At 52.8% G+C, this 23,623-nt stretch overlaps 1 protein-coding gene across 1 annotated transcript in view; it reads right to left on the bottom strand.

The window, feature by feature from the left end:
* Positions 1-22,829, bottom strand: part of SPOCK1 (SPARC (osteonectin), cwcv and kazal like domains proteoglycan 1) — a 480,184-nt gene extending 457,355 nt beyond the window's left edge. The window contains exon 1 of the mRNA XM_062189759.1: positions 22,644-22,829. Coding sequence (XP_062045743.1) covers positions 22,644-22,829 — 186 coding nt within the window. The remainder of the gene's footprint in view (positions 1-22,643) is intronic.
* Between the last annotated feature and the right edge of the window lie 794 nt (positions 22,830-23,623).

Genomic DNA, 23,623 nt, shown 5'->3' with positions numbered 1-23,623 from the left:
ATGGATCAATGACAGAGCTGGGGACCCTCTGGGAGAGGACTGAGGAGGCCAGGGCGTCCAGGCTGCCTTCCGGTCAAGCACGGTCTTCCAGGCTGAGGCGGATAGCAGACACACAGTTCACCAAAACCCATCAAAGCCTTGTTTTACTGAAAATATATCCTGAGCTAGTTATTATAAGGTAGACCAAAGATTTATCTCCCAAAACATTCACCACGACACTGCTGTAACAGGAAAAAGCCGCACACAGAACGAATGTTGAACCAAAGGCCTCTTTCTATAAACTTGGATAAGCCCTACAAAGGAACACCAGGAGGAAACAGCCAAGTTATATGCCATGACCAAGAAAGATGTCTTTGTAGCTTTTAACACAGAAAGTTCATAAATGTTACATAATTTAAAACTGTATGCATCTGGGTATAGGAACACAAAGCAAGACAGCTACCTTGGGATACTAGGATCACAAGTATTTTATTTTTTTCTTCTTCTGCTTAATTTTTTCATTTCATCAAAAATGAGATTTATCTGACAGTCTTTTTAAGCCGTGAGTTTCTTTTGTAAACAGCACTGGAAAAGTCACATGCAGAAAGTTCTGGAGAGGGGCCCTGCAGAGGCCTTTCTCGCCAGCCCCCCCCCCCCAGTCACCTGCAGGGAGGGAGGGGGATGGGGGAGCAGCCTGCTGGCGCTGAGATCAAACACAGCTGTCAGCCAGCCACAGCCAAAGAGCAGCACAGCACAAGATCAGGTCAGTGTCATCAACCACCCGGGAATGCTGGCACTGGAGGACATTTCAGCACAGTGGCCCTCAGGTCAGCTGAGACAGTGCCCAGAGCTGAGCACGGCCACACAAAGCTGAGGCAGCAGCCCACACAGCTGGGCACACCCCTGTTACTCTACAAAGAGGGACACAAAGCTGAGACAGCCCTAGCTCCCATCAACCTGTGGTTAACTGAGCAAGGTTTACTCCAAGCCGCACAGCACGGCCAAGAATGCAGGGCCAGAATCACATCCCAGCTTCGCGAGCCGCTGGTCTCCCACAGCTCCTCCATGGTAAAGCCATCCTGGAGCCATGAAGGCAGAAGGAGCTCTGGGTCAGGTGTCGGGGACAGAAGCTGCATACGCATGTGAGCATGAACACGCACAGGGGGAGGAGGACGACAGACACAGAGCAGAATGGTGACGAGGATCCCTCTGCACAGCGCCCGGCACACGCTAGGAGTCCATAACTGTTAGCTGTTATTATTGCTGGAGCAGAGAGCGTGAGCTGGAGTCATTCACCAACAGATCACACAGAGCAAACGGGACAGCTGCAGGCCCAGCCACCTGTGGCAAGATCTGAATCTCAAGGCAGGAGGTAAGACCAGCATCTGTAGCACAGAAATAGGAGCAATCATTGGATTCACAAAACACAAAACAAAAAGGCAAAGCATCCAAGTTCATGTATCAGTGATGTTCAGAATAAAAATAGCCAAACCTTTCTTTTCTTTTTTTTTTGGACAGGCAGAGTGGACAGAGAGAGAGACAGAGAGAAAGGTCTTCCTTTGCTGTTGGTTCACCCTCCAATGGCCGCTATGGCTGGTGTGCTGCGGCCGGTGCACCACACTGATCCGAAGGCAGGAGCCAGGTGCTTATCCTGGTCTCCCATAGGGTGCAGGGCCCAAGCACTTGGGCAATCCTCCACTGCACTCCCTGGCCACAGCAGAGAGCTGGCCTGGAAGAGGGGCAACCGGGACAGAATCCAGTGCCCCGACCGGGACTAGAACCCGGTGTGCCGGCACTGGAGGATCAGCCTGTTGAGCCATGGCGCCAGGTATATAGCACTCTGGCCTCAGAATCAGCCCTTAAGGCATTCAGATCTGACTGAAGAGCCCATGAGAGTATTTTAGGCATGGAAAGCCAAGACACTCTGGAAAAAAAAAAAAAAAAAAGAAGAAGAAGACCTAAATGAAAGATCTCTGTAAGATCCCAGTGGAAAGAACGGGGCCATCAAAGAAGGCGGTACCTTTCTCTGAAGGGAGGAGAGAACTTCCACTTTGACTATGACCCTGTCAGAATAAGATTGAAGTCGGCGAACCCTAAAGGCTTCCATAGCCTTGGCAACTCGTGACTAGAGCCTAGGGAGATTACGGACACTATAAACAAGAGTGTCAAATTGTTAAGTCAACAACAGGAGTCACTGTGTACTTACGTCTCATGTGGGATCTGTCCTTAATGTGTTGTCCAATGTGAAGTAATGCTATAACTAGTACTGAAACGGTATTTTTACACTTTGTGTTTCTGTGTGGGTGCAAACTGATGAAATCTTTAGTTAGTATATACTGAATTGATCTTCGGTATATAAAGATAATTGGAAATGAAAAAAAAAACTTGGTTTTTAATTGGACACTGCATAGGAAATGAATCAATTTTTTAAAAATATCATGTAGGATCTCTGTCCTTAATGTGCTGTACATTGTGATTTAATGCTATAACTAGTACTCCAACAGTATTTTTCACTTTGTGTTGCTATGTGGGTGCAAACTGTTGAAATCTTTACTTAATATATACTAAACTGATCTTCTGTATATAAAGAGAATTGAAAATGAATCTTGATGTGAATGGAAGGGGAGAGGGAGTGGGAAAGGGGAGGGTTGCGGGTGGGAGGGAAGTTATGGGGGGGGGAAGCCATTGTAATCCATAATCTGTACTTTGGAAATTTATATTCATTAAATAAAAGTTTAAAAAAAAAAGAATAAAAATAGCCGCTAGTTTGACTTTAAATGCAACATAAATTAAATGACCCAATAAAATGTTTGCTTTAAGAAATTAAATGATCTTTCTCCCAAGGGCCTAGTAAATTTGAACAGAAAAAGAAATCTGTACTCAACAACAGTTCCAGCGTTAGCCAACGCAAGGGGTTGCAAGCCTGGAGGATTCTTACGTCATTATATATGGGAAGACTTTCCATTTGCCAAATGACTCACATGTTGCCACTTGTATACGTTGTTGAAGCGCGATTTTTTTTATTTGAACCTGAAATTTGATTAGGACCAAAGTTCATCACCAAACCACTGTACATTCTAAAAACATGGGGAGGGGCTGGTGCTGTGGTATAGGTTAATCCTCCACCTGCAGCACCCACATCCTACATGAGTGCCGGTTCGAGTCCCAGCTTGCTCCTCTTCTGATTCAGCTCTCTACTAGGGTCTGGGAAAGCTGTAGAAGATGGTCCCTTCATCCACATGGGAGACCCAGAAGAAGCTCCTGGTTTCAGATCGGCTCAGTGCCGGATGTTGCAGCCATTTGGAGAGTAAACCAGGGCATTGAAGACCTTTCTGTCTCTCCTTCTCACTATCTATAATTCTAAACTTTCAAACAACTAAAAAAATCTTTTAAAAATAATATATTAACTTCTTAAAAACAGGGGGTTGCTGGGGGGCAACAGATGGACAGCGAGCCCCCAGCAGGATTCTTACCTAGAAGGTTCCCTAAAAGGGCAAGAAGAACCAGCCTCGACCATCGCCCAGGGATGGCATGCCCTTACTTCCCCAGCCCCCATGAGAGGGATGGAGGGGGTGGTTTGCAGCCTTCTAGCATATGCAAGGGACCCAGGTTCTCCCAGGGAGGTATACCCCCATCTCACGTCACATGACACGTCATATGGCATGCAAGGGGTGGTGTAGGTGCTCCCAAACTGTGGCACCTGCAAGAAGGGAAGCTATTCAGTGAGCCTGCTGCTCCAGCCTGTCTCTAACTCGGCAGGCAGAAGATGGTTCAAGAGCACTGGCCCAACTGAGAAGAGTGACGGCATCAGGGAGGCGCCTCCCCCCTCCCCCCACTGATGGGAGGAGCTGTGACTTCAGGAACACAGCTGCAGCCACCCGTGTGCGCCCTGGGTGGGGAGGCACAGGCCATGGACAGAGCTCTGGGAGAGGACGCGCTCAGAGGTCATCGGCACCACTGGCCATACTTGTCTTCTGCTCCTCCCAGGGACAGGGTAGGGCACCCTGCACTGACCCAGAGAACCAAGGTCTGGCATGCCACTTGCTTTGCTACTCCGGGAAGGTGCTCTGAGGCACTGCAGCAAGGTTCCATGGCCAGTCTTCCTCCTGCACAATGATGTGAAGGCCTGCACCCATCAGCCTGCGACCAGGACAGCACAGGGCAGGGTGACCAGGGACACCCAAAACTCTGATTTCTGGTCTTCTTACTAGTGCCTACCTGGCTCGTGCTAACTGGGCAAAGGGGACAGGAAGAGAGTTGGCTTGGAGTCACCAGACCACACCAGGGCATTTCACAGAGGGCGGTCCATGACTGGCCCTCCATGAAACCCACCGGACACCACGTCTGGAAGGAGGAGGTTAAACATTCAGCCACTCATTCACCAGCCTGCTGGCTCCCAGGCTGGGAAGAGAAGGCAAAGCCTCCAATCCTTTATGAGACAATTTTTCAACTCAACTGGACTTAGTTTCAAAGCTAAAAATGTTGAGAAACTACAGAATCTGCCATGATGTGATTAAGAGGAAGCAGCAATTTAAAATACACAAACTTCTTCGTGTTTATCCCAAAATAAATTCCTCAATACACTGGTCACCCATACATGCTTAGTCAACAGGGACGTGTGTTTACGAGGGGTCTCAGCGGGTGCAGCTGCTCAGATGTGCTCTCCACACACACACACACACACACACATACACACTGCTGAAGTAACACAGATGTGCTCTCCTTACACAAATACACACACACACCGCCCAAATAACACTCAGAAGACAATCACTGCCAATCAGCCCCGTCCACCATGAGGTATTAATCCTATTATGCAGGCTTCCTGCTTGTTTTAAAGATACGGTTGTTTTACTCTGCACAGAGACCCTCAGGGGACACAGAAAGACTAGGATGTTTAAAAATAATACATCCGAGAGGAATGACTTAGAAACCAACCATCATTGCCAAGAAGGGTGAGAAATGAGGATCCAAGCGTGGCCCATGGGGCTGAGAGGAGAAGATCTACAAACATGGAAAAGGGTCTCAACTTCTCCCCTCCCCACACTACCCACCCCGTGCCCTCCAAAGAACCCATCTCTTGGGGCCAACAACATGGTGTCATGGGTTACACTGCCACCTGCCAAGTCAGCACCCCAAGTTGGAGCATCAGCTCCAGTCCCCGCTGCTCCACTTCTGATCCAGCTTGCTGTTGTAGCACCTGGGAAAGCAGCGGATGGTGGCCAGAGTGCCTGGGCCCCTGCTACCCATGTAGGAGACCCGGAAAAAGCTCCTGGCTCTTGGCTTCAGCCTGGCCCATCCCTGGCTGTGGAGGCCATCTGGGAGCATGAACAATGAGGTGAAGACTCCTCTCTTTCTTTCAAATAAATAAAAATAAATCTTTAAAACACACACACACACACACAGAGAGAGAGAGAGAGAGAGAGAGAGAGAGAGAGAGAGAGGTCTTCTTCCAGCCTGGGAGTGGGGAGGGGAGGAGAACCCGCAGCACCGTGGGAGAATTTCAGCCAGGGGAGGCTGAGTTGCACTGCGGAGTAAAGATCCGAGAAAAGGGAAGGGGGTGGCGGGGAGGGGCCTGGTGGTGCTGTCACAGAGGAGGCTCCTGAGCACCCAGAGGGACCAAGAGAACCAGAGGCAGAGGAACCCAGGGCTCTTGAGAACTGTGGCTGAGGTTAGGATTCGGGTGTCCCCGATACCCCCTGACAACGACTGGAGCTCTGGATTCCTTGGCTACCACTCTGCACAACTGCGAACGGGACCTGAGACAAAGCCAGGCGGCGGGGCACGGGGTTTACCAGGAGGCGCAGCCGCCTGCCAATCTCTCCACCCCCGCTGGCACCCTCTTTCCCTGATCTTGCCTTCTCGCTCCCAGCAGCCGTGACCCCTCTGTTGGGACTGGATGGCCTCCCCAGGGCCGCACAACATCCTGGGCACCCCAGATCAAGTCACCTCACGCTGGGCGTGGTCACCTGTTTGTCCAAAGACAGCAAGAGCTCCTTACACCCCAGACTTCATCTTGACTTCCCCATCCTCACGCCAGGCACCATCCCTAGCACACAGGTGTCCAACAATCAAGACCATCGAGTCTCACTCACTCTCAGAAACGACTTGACCCAATTGGCAAGAAGGAAGTGAGCCCGACTTGCTCACCTTGTCCACCTAACAAACTGAACTTCCTGCCCAGCCATCATCACCCGTTACCTCCACAGAGGCTCAGCGCTCCAGGAAGCTGGCCAGCTCCCTGAGGGATGCAAACATTCCAGGAGGCCTGCAGCCGGGGAGGGGAGAGAGCAGTAAGATTGAAAATGATGCAAGGCAAGCACCTCAAAGTGCCCAAGACGACCAGTGTGGGCGTGTGAGAGGTCTCACCCAGGATGACCAGCAACTGAGCCCAAGTGAGCCGGGCAGGGGGGCTAGAAGACACTTTGCTGCTCCCTCCTCCGTGGTCCCTCAATATGCCCAAGAACTCAGGGCGGCTTCTGAAGTTAACCCCAGGCAGGAGAGCAGAAAGGAAGAAGTTACACGGGCAGGAAGTCAGTAGTCCACACCAACAAGGGCCGTTCATCAAGCCCAGACCAGAAAGACAAACTTGTCCCCACCCCGCTGCCATGCCCAAGACACGGAGCCCCCTAATTCAGCCAGGCAGGACGGCACAGGGAGTAACTGGTGGGACTGGGGGAGGGATGTGCAACAAAGAGAGGTGGGGAGCACTTTCCTCCAGCCATGGCGTGGACCACACCACTATCCTGGCTGACCCACATCCATGGACATCCAAACAGACTGGACACATGCCTCTGTCTCCATCTCACGGGGACCAGTGTGCACAGCAGACTGAAGCCAATGCACAGACAGGCTGGGACGTCCCGCATGAGGCTGGGGGCTTGGTCCCTTGTTCCGGGCTGGGCCTCCCCTCCTGCCATGAGGGGGAGTCTGAGACAGCACACCCTCAGATAGGCCCTGAGCACAGTGGGGGCCTCAGAGCTGTGAGAACGTATGAGCCCAAGTCCTGGCAGGCAGGCACCCCTGCCACAGGCCACCGGGGAAGCTGGTGCGGGGAGCATGCTCCCCAACATGGAACCATGTGGCACCGGCTGTCACTGCCACACAACTCAGAGGGGCGGGTTGCTAAGATTGGCTGTGCAGCATATGACAAAGCAGCGAGTGTGAACAAGGCTCATCCTGTTGGAAATCACAGATACGCCCCAAGACGTGCGGTGAAACGAGAATGGAGGCAGAGGAACCTGCCCATCCATCTGGAGGCTGTCAGTTGTTTGAGGGAGCAGAAATATTTTACGTCGCATCTCCGACGAACAAAATGAAACAGGCTCTCGGATCCACGGTGCAGTGCCCTGACTGAGGCTCACAGGTAAACACACAACATCTCACGCACCAGCTCCCCACGGTCGTTCATCTCGGCAAAAGTAATAAAAGCCATACGGTCTTTATTGTACTGGATTGGCTAAAATCATTTATTCAATCTCCAGAGGAGAGGAAAAAAATAATATTTATTCAATTAGTCCTCCCTTCTCTTTGTTCTGGAAAAGTCGGGGCTGGCTTTCTGGTGCAGCTGGTTAAAAGCCTAATTTCTCAAATGAGAAGAGCTCTGTGTCCCGTGAAGGCAGGGAGCGCCGTGTGTCCAGCTGATGGCTGCGTCTCAGAGCTGGCACACCTGGAATTTTATTCCCTATATGGGAATGGGCCAGGGAGGAACAGCTTGTCAAAGCCCCCAGTCCCAATACCTTTCACCTAGCCTACACCTTGCAATAAAAAATAGTAATTGTAAAAGGGCCAGGTGCATCTCAAAGGCAGTATTTCAGAGCCTTGACCCTTGTGACAATTTTGGAGGGCTCTGAAGAGGCTACCCCCTGCACAGGATGGTCAGCAGCAGCCCTGGCCTCAACTCACAAGACGCCCACAGCACCCTCCCATCCCAGCGCCGGCTACAGAGGCATCTACAGGCATGGCCAATGACTCCTGGGGTGGGAGTGTGTGTGGGGGGGTCTTCCCTGGTGGGGAATCACTGCCCAGGCCCTCAGAGTGCCCAGAACACGGACCCACAGGAGGCCTGGCACTTTCCTACTCATTCATGATGTTGAGATGGTGTCTGTGGGAAACCCTTCTCCCCATCCCCTCTCTGAGTGGAGTGTCCCAGAGAGGCCTGTGGCAAGAGCCCTGGGAGTGGTGGGAGAGGCAATTCAGGGTAACGAACAGCAGGCAGACGTCCCCACTGTGAGTGCAGACGGAGCTGCAGGCCAGACCTTGGCCGCCACGGTGGGAATGGACTTGGATTTTAACGATCTCCTCTCATCCCACTCCACAACAAAGGCACTGCAGCATGGATCCACCATACCTGTAGCCGGAGAGCCATCAACAGCAATTCCATTTCAAATCCAGCAAGCAGCATCTGCTCCTAATTCCAAACCAGGCTGGGATACATTAGTATCTCCTCAGTGAGATCAGTGAACCTTCAGAGAATAGGTTCTAGAAAGCACTGGCAAGGCCAGGCAAACCTGCTGGGCTCTGCTCCCTAACCGGACTCTGACAAAGAGGCAGCGTCTCACCTGTGCACATGCAGCACCTGCACACACATCAGGTCCGGTTCCCATCACATTTTTCTTCTTCCCCAACAACAACCCTACTCAGGGCTGGCAGGGGTGCCGTGACATCCACATTCTACAACTCTGGGGGCAGAACCCGTGCACCATGGTAGCACACACCAATGGCTTTGAAAATGCACGTGCTAGGACACCCAGCTTTTCCACTTCCAGGAATTTAACAAAAGATAAAAATCCTCAATGTAGCAAAACTCATATGCCCAAAAATGCACACCATGTAATTAATGAGAGTAAGAAAAAGTTGCACACAACCAGTTGCCTGTTAACCACAGTCCTGGGTTTGGCATTATGTAGCACACACACTCACTGGCCAAATACACACCATTAAAATGTCACTGCTGAACAACAATACCACACAGCAATGTAAATACAAAGAGAGAGAACCAAGTCACATAAATGGCATGGTGCCAACCAGGACAATAACAATTTGGGCATGTGAAAGCCTACTGGAAGACGACCTCCCCCAAAAAAGAAAAGTATTCACAGGGAGCCAGTGTTGTGGTGCAGGTGTGATGCCAACATCCCATCTGAATTCCAGCTCGAGTTCCAGCTGTCCCACTTCCAATCCAGTTCTCCGCTAATATGACTAGGCAAACAGCAGAAGTAGGCCCAAGTGCTTGGGCCTCTGCTCCCCTATGGGAGACCCAGAAGAAGCTCCTGGCTCCTAGCTTCAGCCTCACCCAGCACTGGCCACTGTGACCACTGGAAAGAGAACCAGTAGATGGAAGATCTCTATCTCTTGCCCTCTCTCCATAACTCTGCTTTTCAAATAAACAAATAATTCTTTTTTAAAAAATATTAATGTAAAATGTAAAATGGAGCCAAGTTATTTTTCTTTTTTATATCTTCTAAATTCTCTTTTGAAATAATCAATTTCTTTAAATTGGAAAAAGCACAGTGTAAAGCCAAAAGAATTATGGGAAATCTACAGTTGGAGCAAAAACCATCCCTATACTCATATATTCCCTTTCCTTTAGTTGATTTTCATCTGCAGCACTTAAAACCAAACGTCATGTCTTTAAGTCTGCAATATTCTACACCACACACACACACACACACACACACGGAAATACAAACTCTGTAAGGGTAGGCAAGCACATGCCACAGAGTAGATGCTTAATACACTTTTGCTGAATGGGATACATGAGTTAGATGATAGGTTTTTGATTTTTAATTTCTCCATCAGTAGAACAAAAATGTGGCTCCAATCAACTAGATCAAGAGTACAGGGCACACTGTGTTGGAAGAACAGCCGCATCAGACAAAGCTGAGCATTCTCCCATCTCAGGGTGACGAGCGGATTCTGTCCCTGGGAACCTGAGTTCACCAAAGACAAGCCCAAGAAAGTGCTATGATGTCGTAACCCAGACCTGAAACCGCCCAGTTACCCTCAACAACACAGCAGGTAACTTGACTGGCGTGAACAAACACCAGGAACAAATGACCTACGCATGGACACCAACTGAAGACAGAAAAATGGAAGCCAGGTATTTGAAGTACAACCTTAGGATGCCGTTTGTAAAAGCATAAAGATGTCATAGCAACGCATGGCGATACAACTCAGAAGAGGTCTTCCCCAGGAGGGACAGGACACCTTTGCACATGGGAGTAACCTGCCATCTCTCGGCATGATCGGCAAGGCCCGGGCTCATGCTGAGAAGCCACATCACGCAGTCCATTGATGACTTCTGCTCCGTGGCCAGTGCATACTATCCCCCAATGAAATGTACTCCCCACCAACCCAGGGAACCTTCTCTCTCATTATCTCTGCTCTCTACAAGCCCTGGCAAGGCCAACCTCACCACACCCCAGCATTTATGCGCCCTGCCAGTTCTGTCTCATCTCAGCTCTCCAGCTCACCTGTGTAGTCCAGCGGCCAGCTGAGAGCAGCTGGACCTCTAAACTCAGGGCAAATGGCAGGGGTCAGCCCCAGGTTCAGAGAAAAAGGCCGAAGCTACTGGCACACAGAGATACGGCCCTGGGTTCCTAGCAGAGCAAGGCCCCTGGAGGGCCAGGCCAGGAACACTCATAGTCACCGGCAGGCACTGCCCTCTGCTTTGCAGAGCCGTGTCCAGGGGGAGCACCCTGGCCACGAGCACCTCTTTTTCTTCCCTCTGGAAGCTGTGGCCTGTCCACAGGACAGGAATCGGGTTGTTTCTCTCCCAGTTAAGTGTGCAGTGCCTAGAACATCTAAGCCTGGTCAGTGCACGTGTGGGACAAACCCATGGGCAAAGGAACCCAGGAAACATGCTAAGTCCCTGCTCCCGGATCTGGTTTTCAGAACCAGGACCTAGCCCAGGACCATCACGGAAATAAGCAGAAGAAAATACTCAAAGAAAAAAACACAAAATTCTATTCTTGAAAACTGTTAACCCTGGCATTTAAACAAGCTCACCACTCCTCTCACACCAGAACATGGCATTACTTGCTCTTCACCACGGATCACATTCCCACTTTCTCACTGACAGTGACACAAGGCCTCCTTCAACGCTGGACACCAAGCAACCAAGCCCAAGAAAGCCACAAAGGAAACCCCTCATCCGATGAGCACAGGAAGAGCTGGAGACCCCCAGATGCCCCTATATAGCAGGGCAAAGGGGAGACCCCAAGGGACCACACAAATCTGCTCAACAGACTTAACTACTTTCTTCCTCTTGGCAATAGCTTTGTCAGTTTTCAGTGCCATTAACTTACCATTAATTAGAGGAAATTCAGCCAAGTGGGGGAAAGCAAAGTTTGAGTTCATTCGGCGGGCAATGCGATGACTTGAGAACAGCAAACACAGCCACATCAGCAGTCTCAGCTCCCCGGAGTCCCTTCTTTTTGGTGTCTTCTGGGTTTTCCTAGATGATCTAGCCAGAGTGAGACTGCGTGGCAGGTGGACTCACAGCCACAGTGTGCGGCCCATACCTCTCAGACCTTCTCTCTACATGAGCTGCTCAAGGACACACCTCCCTCAAGGGTGAACATTCTTTATTAGATCAGCTGTCCCTGGTCTATTACATACCCCTAAACACCACTTCTGTTTCAACACCCTTTTCGCTATAAACTAAAGTCAGTGTCACAGTCAATTTCCTTGAGTTCATCTAAGCAGAAAATGTATCAGTTCCATTAGAGAAGAAGATACAAAGTGAGACCAGAGCTGGCTGGAACCAGACCCTTCAGAAATAAGAAGATCTGGGGACATGATCCCCAGGGACTCGGTTGGGTGTAGAAGGCACCACTGTGCTCAAGTGCACAAGCTTCCCTGCACCCTAGAAGCTCGTCAAGGGTCAATCTGTTACTCCCCTCCAGCAGTACTTTGTGACACCAGCTGTGGCTTAGACCAGCACAGACCACACACTGGAAAACAAGGCCTTTCTACTGAGGTCAGTGTCGCCCACTGGCACAAGGGGAAAACACCACACTCACACTCACTCAAGGCTTCAAAATAAAATGCTCATTCTGTCTCGGATGTACTGCTCACTGGCATCAGTGGTGTTAGCTATTGGGGATATAATCATTCTCGAGGATTTTTGGCAAACACAGTTTGAGAATCACCTGCATCAGAACCAGCTGCTCCATTTAATCAGAATGCAGGTCCCCGGGTACCGCTCTGGACCAGGAGGCTTCAGTCTGCATCTTGAACAAGCCCCGCCAGCGGCAGCTGAGGACTGCGAAGGTGGGAGCCCAAGGCTGCCACCCGGCACACCCCTCTGGTATCTCCCCTTCTTGCGTGGCCTCGCTGATCACAGCCTGGCCTCCCTGGAACAGAGTCAGAGTGACTCTGCCCACACAGCTAACACGGAGCGTGGTGGCCTCTACTCTCCGCGTCTTGGCTTTCCCCGTGCTTTATCTGTGCCAACATTTACCTGGGGAACACCTGCACCAGGTTCGGCTTCCCTGCTCCAATCTCGGGCGTCAACAACTTCTGTGTAAATGCCGGCTTCACCGCCACACAGCGACACTGGGGCATGTCGGCGGGGCCCTGCCTAGGGTGGCATGTTGCACATCACACAGGCACAGTGTGCAAATGTTCTCAAACAGTGTGTGATGCGTCCCCTTTCCCCATTGCACACAAGCCAAGTTCACCTTCTAGGAGCACATGAGAGGGTCTCTGGAGGGGATTTTCCTGGACCCCTCAGGAGAGCAAGCGCATCAAGTTCATCTGGACATCAGTATTGTTCATCCAGAAGAATTCCTGCCAGTTTACATCAACATCTTTCCTCCTCCCAGAAACAAACAACTGTCCACGCGTGTCCCAGGGACGCAGAGCACCAAGCACGCCCACGTGTGCCGACGTTGCCGCATGCCTGTCACCGCCCACTCAACCACCAGCCCTAAGGGCAGGGATCTTTTCATTCATCTTTAGCTTCAAAGCCTGGACCCAAGTTGATTCTGAGCGAAGGCAGAGGAGGAGGGGCAGGGAGCCGCCTGTGAAAAGCAGTTTTAGAACACCTCACACGTCACTGCTCTGAGGGAGAAACCCACGCACCCGCGTTTCCGAATAGCAGAGCGAAACGTCAGAGCTCCCGAGCCCAGGGCACCGCGCCACAGAAGGAAGAGGGCAGAGTGGCAGCCCCAGGCACTTAAGAGTAGGAACAGCTTGGGTGGGTCTGGGGAACAACGGGCCGGGGGAGTGGCATTTACACGGCAGCGACGGCTGCAGGGAGCAGCACAGAAAGGCATGTGGAGGGGGCACAGAACGAAGCCACCCTCTAAGGACCAGGGCCAGCCGTGCGCCTCACTTCTCTCAGCCGGCTTGCTGCCCCGTCCCCAGAACAGCGGCCAGGCTGAACGTGTGTAAAGCGTGCTTTCTAGATACCCCAGGGGGAGGGCTGGCCACGAAAGGAAGTCGGAGGTCAAACACGCCGGACGGAAGCACAGCCAGGACTTCGCCGCTCCAGGACTGGGGCCTTGCTGCTCCCCCTGCCGAAACACCAGTGCCTCCTCTCCTCCCCCTGCCTCCTGCCTCCCCAGGGCCCCTCCCAGGGAGCTCAGCTCCTCCCTCTCCCACGACCAATGCTCACAGCATCCGGCCTCCTCAACCACACCCACACGCATGGTTTGTGATGGTGCACCTGTTCCAGGGAGGTTCAAACCACGTCTGTCTTCCTCACTCTGCCCCAGCGAAGGCCCGGCACGTGGCTAGCATCTGGAGAACACTGTGGTGCCAACAAACCACTCTGCCCTGCATGAACTATGTGTTACTGTCTGGGTACTCCCAGACCACAGCCAAGCTGCTTCCGCTGCAGTGAGTTACAGCCCATGATGGCCTCCAACCATCTGCAACCCAGGAGCTCCCTTTGGAGAGAAAGAACAAAGGTCTGGCCAACCCGACCAGCATTTTCTGATTGGTTCGAAAACCAAACCAGGAGCGTGGGGAGTGCCTGAGTGCCGAGGAAAAGCATCTGCTGGACCCTCTGGGAGCTTCCTCAAAGACCACAACGCCAATGCCCCTGCAGAACCAGGACCACAGTGCAGGCACCTGAGGGTGCTGGCAAACCACAGGAACCCACACACTGGCTGCACCACTGGCCTCCTGTCCCCACGCAGCCATAAAGCCAGCCTGGGGCCACTATGCAGGACAAGACAAGGATTTTGCCTCTTGAGACGGGCAAGGGTAGCTGCAACAAAGCTAACAACAGCAAGAGCACCAGTGAGGGCTTTGTCAACATAACAAGAGCCCTCACAATGAGGATTCAGGCACGGCAGGGCACGGCCCAAACCCCTGCTGGCGAGTTCAGCAGGAGAGGTGCCGGTTTAGGGAGTCCACCCATCACGTCGGATGTGACGCGATGGGCCCCTCTGCTGGAAGCTGCAACGGGAGAACACGGACTGGGCCATATGGAACGTCACCCAGCTCCCCAGCCTGGCAAGCCCAGGAGTGAAGACAGGCTCAAGGATCAGGAGACGAATTTCCCCAACACACTGCTGAGACAGAAAACCGACAGCAGCATCACAGACACGTGCCAGCAACACACTCATGTCTCCGGGAAGAAGAGCAGTGGCCCTCGGGAGGCAAAGCCAAAGGACAACCACACCTGCCACCCAAAGGCCAAGAGCACCTGCTGGGTGTCACACGCTCACCCAGTGCTCCCCCGAAGCGGGTGCTACGGCTCTAGTCTCACAGATGAGGAACCCAGAGCTCCAGCCAAGGACCCCCAACTGCCACTTGGCAAGACTGGAGTGTGATCTAAGGTTAAGAGCAGACACCTACCCATGACCTGATCCAGACCCACGGAGATTTTCACGGATTCAGAGCCCGCGCCTGAATCGTGACAGAGTTGCATTTCTCTGCCAGATCTCCCATCTGCTGCCGTCCATCGCCAGTGCCAATGACTGGTGCAGTAGCACGCCCTTCTTCAAAGCCAGTCTGACTCCAGCAGTCAGCCCTCTGCAGTAGTCCCCCAGCCCCCAGGTCTAGGGGCTGGACACATCTGGTCTGGGCTGTTTCCCTCATTCATCCATCCTAGCATTCCCTCTCTGCACTGGGCTCTGTACCAAATATCTGGAGACACCCAGCAATATACAATAGTATATCCTGGAAGGAGGTCCGGGCTTAGACAGGGACCAAACAAAAACCAAAGTTTTTCAATGCCTAACACCTAGAAGTTCTACCTACCAATGACCATAAAAGCACAGGTCTCCACTACGCTCCTCAAAGCCTTCCCTCCCCAGGGTTCATACCCAAGGTGTACTTAGGAGGTGGTTCAAACCAACAAAAAGCTGTCTACCACCTGCTGTGTGCAAGGCAACCTCAGACTTGGGCTCTCTCTTCAGGAAGCATCCAGCTCTTACAGAATCTTAAATGTAAATATACATGACTATGGACTGAGCAACAATACATCAAAGTCCTATAGGACTGTTGATATTTATGAAAAAAGTCTCCACTTATTGAAAATTAAGCCAGACATTTGCTTAAAGCTACACCTGTGTTAAGTAATTTATATTCTTGCCAACCCTGTGAGGCTGTGGATAATGAATGGTACCTGTTCACCAGGCATCCATTTTCCCCTAAGGAACTCCCCTCCAACTACCTCCAAGCCATGGGACCCAGCAGAGGTCCCCAACATCACACTAGCCCCAGTTCAGCCCTGGGCACACAACCAGGCCTAGACAATCAGCATATTCTATCAGCTTGGCCTAGGTGACTGACTGACGAATGGATACTTAACGCAGATACACCTGGTAGGTCTCAATTCTGTTATTTTTTGAAAGAGATCGATATCTCTCATCCATTGGTTCACTCCCTCAAATGCCCCCAACAGCTGGGGCTGGGCCAAGCTGAAGCCAGGATCCAGGAACTCCCTCCATGTCCCATGTGAGAGGCCGGGCGCCACCACCTGCTGCCTCCCAGGGAGTGTATTTACAGGAACTGGGAGTCAGAAGCAGAGTCAAGACTCAAACCCAAGGACTCCAATACTGGTGTCCCAGGCTCTATCTCAACTACCATGCCAAATTCCTGCCCCAGTTCAGGGACTTGTACTGGCCCTGTTCAGACATGAAAACAAGATGGTGACACAAATTTGTTGTTTCCGTGAGCCACTAATGAACTACTCAGCCTGAGAACAAAAGCAATGAAGGCCACAGAAAAGCCCAAAGATGGTAGGCAGGAGAGAGCGAGCAACAGACACACTCAAAGGCCAGATCCTGTGACGGATCTTACGCCTTTGAGTCCAGCCCTAAATAAAGTCACACCGTCCCAGGATTTTCACTTACACAGCAAACACAGCCCAGGTTTCAGTGACTTGCAATCTAGAGTTCTTACCAACAGAACAGGATTCTAGGCCGGTGCCGCAGCTCACTAGGCTAATCTTCCACCTGCGGAGTCGGCACACTGGGTTCTAGTCCCGGTCGGGGCGCCAGATTCTGTCCCGATTGCTCCTCTTCCAGTCCAGCTTTCTGCTGTGGCCCGGGAGTGCAGTGGAGGATGGCCCAAGTCCTTGGGCCCTGCACCCGCATGGGAGACCAGGAGAAGCACCTGGTTCCTGCCATCGGATCAGCGCGGTGCGCTGGCTGCAGCGCGCCAGTCGCGGCGGCCATTGGAAGGTGAACCAACAGCAAAAAGGAAGACCTTTCTCTCTGTCTCTCTCTCTCTCTCTGTCCACTCTGCCTGTCAAAAAGAAAAAAAAAGAGAGAGAGAGAGAGAGAACAGGATTCTTCCCACTCAACAGATGAGTCCAAGGGTCAGAGCAGATGCACGTAATGGCACCGTAGGTTTGGGAAGTGGGGGCGATGGTAATGTGCAGTCAGACCCGAAACCTGAGACTGCGGCTGTGTGTTCTTTGTCTCCGCCAAAGCCGGCCGAGGTGTGAACTAGCAAGCTGTCTGCTGTGGTCTTTCCTTTCCTTCGTGGTGGGCCTGCTTCCTGTTTACCTTTACATCCACGGTCTAGCTTCAGGCAGGCATCTGTGAAGCCAGGGACTCTCGTCCTTAGCTGCACCTTGGGTAGGGGCGTGGCCTCTTGGGTGAAATGCCCGGGACCCACATCAGAGTAGTAGATTTGACTCCTGGCACCGACTCCAAACTCCACTTCCACAGCAGAAAGCAGGGAGGTTGTGGTGGTGATGGCTCAAGTGTGTGTGTCCCTGCTGCTCACATGGGAGGCCTAGATTGAGTTCCTGGCTCTCAGCCTCCACCTGGTCCAGCCTAAGCTATTGTGGGCTTTTAGGGAGTGAGCCAGTGCATGGAGCTCTGTCTGCCCCTCCCTCCTTCCCTTCCTTCCTTCCTCTCTCCCTTTACCTCTCCCCGCCCCCCAAATAAAAAGATGCCTCTTATAATGCATTAAATGTGGCTAAAAATAAACTTGTAACCTTGTTCAAAGTATTTGTCTCTTAAAAGAAATTTCTTTGGTGTGTAATTACCTCACCTAGAGAGATGAAACCAAGTGAGAGCTTGGATCTGAGGAATTGCTCGAGTCAACTCAGCGTAGCAAAGGCAGACTGAGCCATCCTGAACATGGTCACCTGAAGATTTGAGTGTGTTTAGTTTGAAATGGAATAAGTGACTAAGAAATAATTTATTATAAAATGTCTAACTGCTTTGTCTCAAAGGAAACAAAATAGGTGAGCCAATGATTAGGTCCTATTCTTACAGGGGAATATTATAGGCACAATTACCCATTTAGAGCTACTTCTTGGTGTTTTTTTTTTTTTTCAAGGTTTATTTATATATTTGAAAGGCAGAGCAAGAAGCAGAAAGAGAGACATACAGATTAATCCTGATCTTCTATATGCTGGTTCACTCCCCAAACGGCCAGGACAACCAGGGCTGGGCCAGGCTAAAGCCAGAATCCTGAAACTCCATGCAGGTTCTCCAAGTGGGTGGCAGGGGCCCAAGCAATTGGGCCATCTTCTGCTGCTTTCCCAGGTACATTAGCAAGGAGATGGATCAGAAGGGGATGAGATGAGACTCAAACTGGAGCTCTGACATGGGATGGTGGCTTAAGCTCCTGCATCACAATGCCAGCCCTACTTCTTGATATTGGAAACAGCTCCATCAGCACACAGGAGAGGAGGTATGCCCTGATCAATGCTTTCCAGCCAGAGTCCAGCCGGAGAAGTCACCTCTGTAGCCCTGGCCAGGCAAGACCAATGGGATCTTCTCTCCAACTAGGGCAAACTGGAGGTCGGAGAGGTCAAGGGCACTCTTAGGCCTGTCAAATCCTCTATCGCTCCTCCATCATGGTCTCTGTGAAACAACTACGTCTATCAGCTGTCGTCCGGCATGAGGGATTTAAGATGGTGGGTTCATTAAAGAGAGTGAGGCTCTAAACTCATTTATGTCTCCTTGAACCTGTTTAATCAAAATGATTTTCTGCTACTCTCGATTACACGATCAAGTTTCTGTGGTGACAGATTAATGACTGATCCATAAGCCACACCACTTCTCTTGTCACCAGTCCCACCGACTTGGCCAGCCACAAGTCTATCAGTAAACCCCACTTGCACTCACAACTCATTACAGCCAAGAAGTGAAGAGCCAATGAGCAGATGAGAGGCTCACAGCCACCCTGGTTCTGAGCTGGAGGCCACCCAAGCCCACAGAGCACACGGTAGAAGAAGGAGAGCAGGTCCATGCGCTCTCATTAGAATTACAAACCCAGGGCCCTGCACGCTAAGATAAATGCCAGCCAAGGCAACACTTGTGATTCTTTGGGCCTGTTACAGGTAATTATCTGGGAGTTAAATGTCAGGGCTACTTTCATGTGTGCAAAAGAAAGAAAATGCCATGTTTGGTGTCAGCAACAATATTATTTTAATCAAATCAGAAGCTCATTATTAGGAGAAGGTAAGCCCTGACATGACCCTGAGTAAGCTGTGTCCACTGAGCTCCCCATCCTGCTGCATCTTAGCCTCAGTATCTTCACTGTCTCCAACCTCAAACAGCAAAGACGGCAGCGTGAGCTCGATGGAGGCCGACTCCCCAATCCACAGCGTGCACCAAGAGCTGAGATCCGGACGGCCTGGTTCCAGCCCAGGCCCCTCCACAACCCAGATCCTTAACTGAACAACAGACTTCACCGTCCAGTAAACAGGGGATGGCAATATTAGTACCCCAGGATTGTTAGAAACATTCACAAGGAAACAATGCTCCATAAATGTCAGCTACTATCTCTTCTTGCAATGCCTTAATCTTTTCATTATCCCCAGCAAGGCTAAGAAAAAACTTTTATCTAAATAAAGAAAACAGAGTAACAAAGACAGGTAGGACCCTAGAGTTAAGGGACTGCATCCAACACACCAAGGTTAGAGAACATGTTTACTCTCCCTTACAGCTCAGTGCCTGCCACGTGTTGGGATGTGTGAATGTAAGAATGAGGAGAGACTATTTTCATCACAGTAATGGTTATTCAAAGCCAAGGCCAAGTCAGATTCAGAAAAATGAGAACAATTGCCACATCTTGCCCCTTCTACCTGCAACCTGTGACAGCTGGAGATGGAAAAATCATCGTATAATTTAATCCAAACATCTGCCTTTTTCATACTCTCATTTTTAATATTTCATTTGTGCATAAAGTCCAGGCCTCCACCTGCCCAAAACATCTCAACTACTAGTGCTTATAAAAGAATAATGACCAAACTAACAGATCACAAATACATTTAGGAGAAGTCATTTGAATTTTGCAGTTATTTCTCCTGAATCCACAGCTCAAAACATCAAGCCATGGAGAGGCTCTGCAGGTTTACTTCTGCAAGTGAGGAGCCAGTGCTTATACCCCCAGAGCAACAGGACAGTCAGCAGAGGCATCCAGGCTGTCCCTACCCAACCATCAGGGGAGCTTCAAGCACAGCTCCCACCATCATACTCACTTCCAACTGACCCAGTAACAACAGCATCAACTCCATGAAAAACATCCTTAGCTTTCAGTTTCCCAAATTCAAACATCATTTCCAACTCAGTAACTCTCCTCCAAATTCAACAAAGTGAGAAGATGAGAAGTGTTCTTTCACAGTGAGTTTCAAAAACTGACCAGCATCATAACAATAATGTCGGGACACGGCCTTTCTAAGTTATCAGCAGGCACGGGCTTCAACAAAACAACTGAAACAATCCGGTGCTTTGGCAACCCCTGGCAGGGCCTGGCTCCATGAGAATGACCCACTGTCTGCCACATTGCTCCCTATGGGAAGCAACCACTGAATGCCTGGTCCCAGGTGATCCACGCTTTGTGGTTCTCCCAATAAGGACCCAGCTGAAGACGTTTGGCTTGCTTGGAGAGCACACCTGGACTGGGTTTCCCAGCACTTTAAAGATGTTAGAAACATTAAATGGTCTGAGCCACTTTTACTATTAGAAGACTCCAGGAAGCACACAAAATGGTTGCTGACTGCAGATGTCTGAGTTTTTTTAAATGTTCAGATGTTTCCGCTATGCTGGATCAAACATTTCTTACACATGCGCTGCTGAGGTGGGCACTGTGGCTCTGCAGGCTGGGCTACCATTCAGGAACCTGCATCCCTCCTCATTGGAGTGCCTGGGATCCATTCCGTCCCTCTGCTTCTGATCCACCTTCCTTCTAACGCACCTGGGAGGCAGCAGGTGATGGCCCAAGCACCTGGCTTCCTGTCACCCATGTGGTAGGCCCAGATGGAGCCCCTGGTTCCTGGCAGCCAGCCCTAGCTGTTGTAGGTAACTAGGAAGAGAACCAGCAGAAGGAAGATTTTCTTGGTCTCTCCCTCTAACTCTGCTTTTGAAATAATAAGCAAATCTCTTACAAATACCTATATGCTGCTAAAAATCTTAGTTTAACACTAAAACAAACCCAGAGAAGCAGTGCACTGGAGCATAAAAGCTGTTCTCATGTTGTTAAGCCCTGAACACATTTACCATAGTAAAGAAGTACTTCCTAAACATCGTAATTATCCCACAGGTTGGCTTACGCTAGGACACGGGTTCCCAGTACTCACTCCAGAAACACGGGAACAAGAGCCGCAGGGGAGGTGCCTGGTGCACCCAGATGGCCGTCATCATCAATCAGCGTTCAAAAGCCACCGAATCAATGCTTAAAAATACCACCGACACCCAGAACAAAGGCGAGAAAGGAAGAAAAGCCCATTTTTTTCTTTTTAAGAGGAAAGCCAAACAGGAACTAGAGGTAATGCCCAGTTCACGATGCACGAAGATTAGGAAACCTCAGACAGACACAGAAGCACAGTAAATGGTTGCAGAACCCAGAGAAACAACCAGCAAAAACGTATTCAACCCAACCCACCTGCCAAGGGCACACCTGCCAAGGTGGCTTCTGCACCCAGGTGGCCTTCCACCCAGCCCAGCAACTTATTCCTACCCCAGCCAAGCCCAGGAACCCAAGCGTCTGGGTCTCAGCACAGTTCTCAGTACTGGGCTAAGGCAGTAAAGGCAGGGCTCCCGGGATCTGAGCAGAAAGGGATCCTGGTGGTTAACAGGGCGGGTCAGAGATGGGACCAGGTGTGGGAGGAAGCTCCCTGCAGCACACGGCAAGCCCTAGGTTACCGCAGAAGCTCACAGAATGTTTCCAAATCCCCTTCTAAGAGAAGCAGGCCAGGCAGGCGTGGAATGAGCAGAGACACAACGCAGAGAGAGGGGAGCCCCCACTTCCCGCGAAAGGTGCACCTGTTCCCCTGGAAGAGGGCCTGCAGAGACGCTCCCTGTCCCCGCAAGGGCGGGACTCGCCCCACAGACACCTCCTCAGAAACCTGTACACCAATGCCCTGCTGGGCACACGGGCTCTGGCTACGGTCCGGGTCTTCTTTAACACGCGGTTGAAATTTCTAGTTTAATACCTAAAACTGCTCCATATTTTACAACACCAGCAGGGCTCTGGAACACAGAAGCGTTTCTCTGCTTGGCTCCTAAGCCTTGGACACTCTGACCGTGGGACAGCTCTCGGGGCTAGGAATTCCTGGTGCTCCGGACGTGGCGGGAGAGGTGAGGGGCTCGGCCCGGCCCCCGCGGCCGCCTGGGGAGAGCGAGCTGCGGCTCCCGCCGCACGGAGGGGACGCCCTCTTCTGGGCAGACCGCGACAGACGCCTCCCGCTCCTCACCCCGGGGCCACCTGGCCAGTGGGGCCGGCCTCCGGGCGCAACCCGGCAGCATTGGCGCCCCGGGCGCCCAGGGTCCCCGCGGGCCGCCTGCCCACCCTCCCTTTCCAGAAAGACCGCGAGGGTCAAGACCACCGCTCCCTCCCCAGCGTATCAGGCCCACGGCCACGACGCACACGCCAGCCTCCTCTCACACCTGCCACACCTGGCCCGCGCTCCCCCTGACCTCTCCAGCCCGGATCCACCTGACGCCCCTGGCCGGGGTCTCCGGGCGCCAGGCAAAGCCAGCCGCCCCCCGCGGAGAGCCTAGAAGCCCCCGGGGCCTCTCCCCACGGGTGCCGGCATCGGTCCGCGCCAGGTGACGGCCCCGCCCCCCACCCCCGGACTGCAGCTACGCACACCTGGACCACAGGTAACAGGCAAGCGCACCGAGCCGCCCAAGTTCTCTTTAAAGTTGCTCGCAAGCAAGACGCACAGCCCAGGGCCTCCGTGGGGGCCCACCCGGCCCCGCCCCGGTCTCCCCGCCGCGCCGCGCGGTACTCACGTCTCGGAAGCGGTTCCAATACTTGTCCCGGTCGTACTGGGACACGGTGCTCAGCCACTGGTCGTTGTCCAGGAAATGGCCGTGGTTGGGGCCCGCGCCGAGGGCCAGCGCGTCCAGGTGCCGGCTCTCGACTTGGAGGAGGCACCAGGCGGCGGCGGCGGCCGCCAGCACCGCGACCGCCGGCATCTGCGGGACAGGGCAGGGGCTGTGAGCGGCGGAGGCCGGGCACCGGGCCGTCCTCGCACCGCCGGGACGCGCGCCCGGGCACCCGGGGCCCGGCCCTGGCGGAGGCGGCTGCGTCACAGACCGCCGGCCGCTGTCCAACTACACGGGAGCCCTCGGCGCGGGTCCCCGCGGGTCCCCGCGCGGCCGAGCCCCAGCCGCGGGCTCCAGGACCCCTCCCCGAGAGCCGGCGGCCCCGGGTGCGCACACTGCGCTCCCCCAGACGGACCCAGCGCGTGGGGGACACGGGGGGCACCGGGCTCTGAGCAGCAACGCCGGGCGCTGGCCAAGCGAAGCGGGGGTGCCCGCAGCTGGGGGGTCCCCCTCGGCCCCCGCGGCCTCGGCGCAGGAGGGCGCGTGGAGACAGCCCCAGGCCCTGCCCCTGCCCGCGCCGAGGTCCCAACTACGCCAAGTTGGGGCGCGTACCTTGGAGGCCGGCCCGAGTCCCCGCGTCCGAGTGCTCGAGCTCCTGTGGTGCGGTCGCCGAGAAGGCTGGGCGCCGACTCGCCGCCCTGCGCTCCTGCCACCTCCCGCCGCCGCCGGCGCCGCGCGTCCGTCCGCTTTGTGAGCCCGCAGCGCTCTGGCTGCGCTCGCTCCCCGACTCGGGCGCGGCGTCGGCGGGCGGAGGAGTCGCGGCGCGCGAGCCGAGGCCTCTGGCGCCTCCTGGCGGCCGCGCGCTGCAGTGCGGCCCGCCCGACAGCCCCGCTGCCAGACCCTGGCCTGGCCGGGAAGGGGGTGCTGCTACGCAGGGCCAAGGA

The sequence above is a fragment of the Lepus europaeus genome, chromosome 4 (genome assembly GCF_033115175.1).
Source record: "Lepus europaeus isolate LE1 chromosome 4, mLepTim1.pri, whole genome shotgun sequence".
Taxonomy (NCBI): domain Eukaryota; kingdom Metazoa; phylum Chordata; class Mammalia; order Lagomorpha; family Leporidae; genus Lepus; species Lepus europaeus.
This window is presented reverse-complemented; position numbering and strand designations above follow the sequence as displayed.